This window comes from Rasamsonia emersonii (assembly GCF_000968595.1).
Source record: "Rasamsonia emersonii CBS 393.64 chromosome Unknown ctg1118621760849, whole genome shotgun sequence".
NCBI classification, from domain to species: domain Eukaryota; kingdom Fungi; phylum Ascomycota; class Eurotiomycetes; order Eurotiales; family Trichocomaceae; genus Rasamsonia; species Rasamsonia emersonii.
In genome coordinates, this window is record NW_013562721.1 from 1 (window position 1) to 6,549 (window position 6,549).

Genomic DNA, 6,549 nt, shown 5'->3' on the forward strand with positions numbered 1-6,549 from the left:
GGGGATCGATCAATGTGCGAGATGACATTCCTGTCCATCAGGCTAGGGATTACATTTCAAACGGGATTTGCTGTTTTAGTTAATTTCATAATTATGACAGAGTTAGGTTTGAAGTTAAAACATGGATCTCTCTTTTTATATGTTATCGTTTTTTTTTTGTTTTTTAAAGTTTACCAATCTATCTCTTATTTACACTATCTATCTATCCTGATCTATCAGTGAAAGCTGTTCCAGTTCTATCGCATATCCTCATTTCATCTCAATCACTCTAAACAAAATACCCTCGACTGTGGGCGTCTAGAACAACCACGACACAAACCTCCTGTAGAACCAGTTGTACCGCTGCTTCTCCTCGGACAGCGCCGCCTGCCTCGCCAAAAACTCAGCTTCCTCGCGATCAATCTCGTCCTTGCCCGACCACAGGTCCGCCTCACGGGGGTCAACGCTCTTGGAACCCGTCACGATCTTGTAGCCAAAGATGAGAATCAGATACACGGGGATACCGAGGTAGGACGTGATGAAGGTCTTGTAGTCAAAGTTGCCCCACTTGGGGTTGTGCGTGAAGGCGTCGAACGACTTGGTCAGGGCGATGATGACGCAGAAGAAGAGCGCGAACCACGACCCGGCGGGTCCAAAGGGCGCCTTGAAGGCGAGATCCTGCTCCGGCACCTTCTGCGCTTTCCGCGCCCGCACGAAGTAGATGTGCGTCACCAGGATCGAGATCCAGGTTAGGATCCCGAAGATCGTCACCAGGTTGACGAAGTACCCGAACACTGTCTTCGAGTCGCTCGACACGTTCATGTACGCCAGCAGCGCGAACAGCGATGACACTCCCAGCGCGTAGATCGGAACGCCCCGTCCATCGGTGTACGACAGGAACGCGGGCGCCTTGCCTTCCCGCGCAAGCCCGTAGACCGTCCGCGTCGCGATGTAGAGGTCCGAGTTGGACGCCGAGAAGACAAACAGCAGGATGCACGCGTTCAAGATGTGCGGCAGCGCCGGGATGCCGGCCAGCTGGATGGCGACGACGAAGGGAGACGCAGCAGCCGAGCTGGACGCCTTGTTGGCAAAGGCAAGTTCCTTGGAGTTGTACGGCACCAGCATGCCCACCAGAAAAACGCTCAGGACGTAGAACACGAGGATCCGGAAGAAGGTGAGTCGGATCGCCCGGGGGATCGTCCGCCGAGGGTTCTGCGCCTCACCCACCGTGACCCCGACCAGCTCCGTGCCCAAGTACGCAAAGGTCGCCGTCACCATGGTGGACCAGAACGCGTAGAATCTGCCTGCGGAGCCGTCGTCGATATACGTATTGAAAGCGCCGGGGTTCTTCCAGTATCGAAACCCCTTCCGGTCATGGTCAGGGCCGCCTCCCAGCGCGAGGATAAATGACAGAAGGATAAGGCCAAGGATGACGATGACCTTGAAGGACGACAGCCAGAACTCGAACTCGCCGAAGAATCGGATCCCGAAGTAGTTGATGGCAACGATCAGCACGAGAAAGATAGTGATCCAGACCCCTGCGTTGACTTTTTCGGCGGGGATCCAATACGATATCACCAACGCGCCGGCCGTCATCTGGTTAGGGGTGATCAATAGGTATTTAATAAAGTACCTACACTGATCAGCAAGAGCCGCAAATACAACAAATGATTGCACCTACGTCCAGCCCATTGCGAAACCGAGAGCAGGGTCACAGAAGCGAACCGCATATCCGGTGAAACCAGACGGCAGAGGCAGCCAGGCGGCCATCTCTCCGAGAGCACACATGACCAGGTAGACGATGAACCCGACAAACGCGTAGGAGATTAGGATCGAGGCAGGCTAGAATGGTTAGAACGGTGCCATCACTTTGAAATTATCCTATCCTACTTACGCCGCCTCTATACCCTAGTTAGCTTGCATACGCTGAGAATCAACTTGACAAAACTCACTTCGCCAGTGCGCTCCCCGTGCCAACAATCAAGCCCGTACCAATAGCGCCGCCAATTGCTGTCGACATCAATCCTGAATTCTCGCCAGTATCCAAAACAGCAGATTCTCATACCAATCATGGTAATGTGACGGGCTTTCAAGCCACGGTGAAGGTCAACATGGCGCCCTTCGTGGCGGGCGATTCCCTCCTCGGGAGCCTCAGCGGCGGCGGCATCAAACTCATTCTTGGTAGCAGACAAGGCTTCGTCTTTGCCGTTCCATGGCGCCATTTTGACCTCGACGTCTTAACTCAGACAATGTTCTGTGAGAGACACGGCGATGCGATACTGTTGCAGAGAACACAGCTCTGAGCTAATGCAGGTCGGCACCGCTGTTAATAAATAAGTCACACGAGGAGGGCGATTCCCCCGCGCAAAAAAAAAAAAGGAAGACAGAGGCTGCCCGCTCGTATTCAGGTCTAGGGTACAGTACAAGATCAAAAAGAAGGCGCGGGAGGCAGAAGAATTAAAAGAGGCTCACCCGAGGGAGCAGAAAAGCCAAGAAAACTCCTCCGGGGGATATCTGAGCCTCTCTTATCTCGCCCACAATTCCAATATTAATTTCTTCTACTATCAGTCTCTGTGCGCAGGGCGGAGGCGACCACGCCCCGCCCGCAGGCGCCCGTTCGCCAAGAAGACACGGGCAATTGTGGAGTGGACGTGCACACGAGCTGTCCGGGGCCCAGCTCAGGCTCAGGGCTCAGTCCCAACCATCAGGACCCTGAGCCTTAGCAGATGCATCTCGACGAGCGAGGCCGCGGCTGAGCAAGGGCTGCGTCACTGGCGGCGGAGAGGGCGTGTTTCCGCAGGCAAGCCAGCACGCAAATCGCCAAGACCTGCCCGAGGAGGCAACACTCCGTCCTGTCAGCCGTTCTGATTGGCCGGAGGCAGCTTGCCAAGCTCAGATAAAAATTTCTCGTCTTGGCAGCCCCGATGCCAGCCATGAATAGCCTTGCACGCACGCAGCATGAGGACGAATCAAGCGATTTTGTCAGATAACGGACGGGCGCAAGGAGAACAATTCGAGAATTGCCCCGCAAATCTGTTGCCGGTGTGCCTCGGGCGGGTTGTGTTCCAGACCGGGCCGGGCAAGATACGAGGCACAAGGCACGATACGAGGCAGTCCCGCAGGGCGCAGCAGCAGTTGTTGCCCCGTAGATTCAGATTCAGCCAGTTGCTACAGTGTGGGACACTGTCCAGACACGGTGAGAAAGGATTGCAATTCAATTCCTGAAACTTTTGTTCTCCTTCACAATAAGAGTCGATCGATGTCCAAGTTCAACTGCGAGTCGGGTACGTAGGTACATTGCATACTTGGAGTCATAATACTTCAATCGAAATCATTCTGTTGCTGGTGGGTATAGTCAACGTCTTTTTAAAATGTCACAGATAACACTGCCTCAATGCGTTATGCAACCGAGCCTGCAATGCATGTCACGCGCAGACCTCGGGTCTCCAAATCGAGCAAACTGCAGAAACGAAAACAGAGAACTCGAGTGTCTATCTCTATAAGAAACCAGTAATAATAGAGCAAGTTCCGTCCAAACAGGCCAGGAGAAGCGAGCCCTGCTGCTCCTCGATGATGACGCGAAAGCTTCACAGAAGCTCTAAGCGGGAATTTTGGTCCTCGAGACCAGTCGCCTGTCCATTCATCGACAGCTTCAGATCAATAGATTCTCCTGATCCGGTCCGTGTAGATGCCTGTCGCCGTTCCGCCCAGAAGCTCCTTCAAGTAGTCCTCAAAGAGGATCGGCTTGAAGTCCGGGTACAGCTCTTTGGCATCCAGATAGCCAAGATACTTGGCGTATTCGGGCCGGTTGTCGCCGCGGATGCCCCGGGACAACTGGTACTCGGCTGCATAGCGCGGGATGAATTTGGTCGGGTCGAATGGATATGTTTCGCTCGACTGCCGGGCCTCTTGGACCCGCTGCTGAACGGTTGCTTCCGACACCTGCGGGGAAGACAAGTCAATCCAAAAAAAAAATTCAATTCAATGGCATGGGACGGCCGGAACCGGGACACCCACATATTTCCTCTCGATCTTCTCTCCACTGAGTTTCTCAAGCATGGAGTAGATCTCGTGCGGGGTCATGACCGTGTTGTAGGCGAACACCATCTTGTTCACCGTCCGCGGGTCAGCGATGATTCTGGCCACGTAACGGCCGATATCCCTCAGGTCGGTGATGGCGCTGGGAGTCGTGCCATCGCCGATGATCTCGTCGTTGGCCATGGTCATGGCATAGTCAATCTTCCCGGAAGCCAGACGAGGGTACGAGATTTGGTACCACCAGCCGACGTCGATGATGGTGTAGGGCAGCCATAATTGTTTGATATGGTTATAGACGGCCTCTTTCTAGACGGACGGCATAAGTATCGCGTGGACGACAGAAAGAACGCAGACTCACCTCATCTCTGAGCCACATGATTCCCCCGGGAGGAGCCACGGTGATGAAGCCGCAGGGCACAAACCGCTTCACGCCAGCGATTTTCGCCGCGTTTGCCAGGGGTATCTGAGTCCGTTGATCTGGTGGCCCAACGCTGCAGACGACGACATCAATCCCAGAGAGGGCCTCCACCAATTCCTCCTGAGGGGCGTTCAAGTCGCATTGGCGAACTTTGAGGCCCCATTTCTGCAGTTCGAGAAGCTGGGGCTTTGATGCTGATGCGGGGCGCGTCAGAGCGAAGACTTCCTATAGTACGCCGGTTAGCTACGTCCATATCGTAAAAAGAGGGATTTGTCATCGTACAAAGTTCCCCGACTCAAGCAGGCCTTTCGCAATCGACCCTCCCGTCTCACCGGTCGCTCCGACCAGCAGAACCTTGGTGAGAGCCATCTTGAACCGAGACGCTGTGGTGCAATTCACAGTCGCAGAACGCAATGCGAGGATCAGATCAGTCCTCACTGGTCAGTTAAAGAGGAAAAGGTTTACGACGTCTTTTAAGGACGGCGTCCTCGCGATAAAAATCGGTTACCCACACATGCGGGTGGGTGGTATAGTGGGTCGTGAGATGGGTGTGATGGAGAAGGCACGTCCTTGCCATAGGCGTGTGGAGTGCCAGCAAAGGCAGACTCGATTATCGTCTACCACTGATGTATGACCACTGTATGGATAGTTTCTGTCATCCTGCAAGGTCAATAATTGAATTTGGCCGTGTTCATGATCTCGACGTTGCGGTTCCGACTGGCGTCCCATTACGTCATGCCCGTCTTGCACCGGCCCGAGAAAGAAACATCGCGATCGAGTAGTTCCTTGCAGATCGAGTTGATCGGATTCTATATAACTTCAAAATAGTTACTCATGTCTGCTACAGATCATGCAGAGCATGGGATGACAGTGTCTGCAGGCCAGTTCAGACGTGCCTTTGCATAACACCTAAGGAACTCGGAATACTCCGTGCAATCAAGAGAAGAACCATACTGCAGCTGACAGTTGTCCTAATGGTAGTAGTAGGCACAGTTTGCAGGCTGCTTCCCGTACTATGGTCGCCATGTCAGAGGGTAATGGCCTCTCAGAGACCACCACATCACGATGAGGAAGAGTGCATAAAACGAGGCTACGGAGTATGACATTCATCGGGATTACCCCGTCGTCCTTAGTGTCCCTGAAGTCTTGTAGACCCTAGAACCCTCACTATAACAAAACTGGCCATTTAATTCTGATTAATCAGGGAACCATATTCATATCGAGCCTTGGAACCTCTTTTGGGTTTCTTCCCAGGTTGGTCATGTGATTTTATCAACGAAGAGAGGATGTGAGGTTGTACCTATCCCATCTGGCAAGAAAAGTATCCTATCTTATTTGCCATTATAGTCGCAACACACAGAAGCAGGTACAGATGATATCTCTTTATTTTCTTGTTGGTTACGATCTGTTTAGGGGTCCATCCAAGCAGCAGTCTTGGTTCTGTATATATTCTGGTTTTTTTCTGTTAGAAAATAACGACAGACCACAGTATATAGAATCTCATTTCCATATCGAAGAAAGAATTTTCGCCATATAATTTTGCTGTGAAATACTCGGTACGTGTCTTGTTGTGCACTCCGTAACAAGGGGCAGCAGACAAGAATCGAGTGGCCGGAGTACGGACAATATTTTTTGCGGTGCAGCCAATCAGAAGCGCCTTCCGAAGGGGTGTGACAGAGAGCAAACGGCCAGCGATGAGAGTTCTTTGTCTCCGCAGCATTCTTCTGGCTTGGCATGTCAATGCTGCCCAGGGAGCCAGGATGTGCTCCGTTATTCTACTCTATTCAATACCATCGCCAACGTGGATTTTCATCGTCAATCTGGATCCTTCTACAAATTGACCTCGACTGCCTCTGTACAGGACTCACTGTGTTCTTGTACAGGCGCTGCTGCTGCATAACACGACAGCCGGGCCGGGCAAACGAAGTTCCGAAATTGGGGGAGCCAGCCGGGGCGTGTGATTGGCTGCGGGGGGGCCTCCACGTCATGGTTCCGGATCCGGCTCAGGAGAAGTTCATCGCCCCCTGGCTGAGACAAGCATGAGGTAACATCAGCAGATCGTCATTCCTGCGACTGTCGTGTCTCGTCTCTCAATATGCTGACCAGCCAAAGGG

The 6,549-nt window shown here is 52.8% G+C and overlaps 2 protein-coding genes across 2 annotated transcripts; both read right to left on the reverse strand.

Moving 5' to 3' along the window:
• Positions 1-297: 297 nt before the first annotated feature.
• Positions 298-2,201, reverse strand: T310_8548 (Amino acid transporter; the record flags this gene model as incomplete). The annotated part of the gene is made up of 5 exons (XM_013468672.1): positions 298-1,612; positions 1,661-1,821; positions 1,874-1,880; positions 1,932-1,989; positions 2,045-2,201. The coding sequence occupies 5 exons, from the start codon at positions 2,199-2,201 to the stop codon at positions 298-300; spliced, it is 1,698 nt and encodes a 565-aa protein (XP_013324126.1).
• Positions 2,202-3,636: 1,435 nt separating this feature from the next.
• Positions 3,637-4,804, reverse strand: T310_8549 (Isoflavone reductase family protein; the record flags this gene model as incomplete). Its single annotated transcript, XM_013468673.1, has 4 exons — positions 3,637-3,921; positions 3,997-4,323; positions 4,376-4,660; positions 4,718-4,804. The coding sequence occupies 4 exons, from the start codon at positions 4,802-4,804 to the stop codon at positions 3,637-3,639; spliced, it is 984 nt and encodes a 327-aa protein (XP_013324127.1).
• Positions 4,805-6,549: the final 1,745 nt, after the last annotated feature.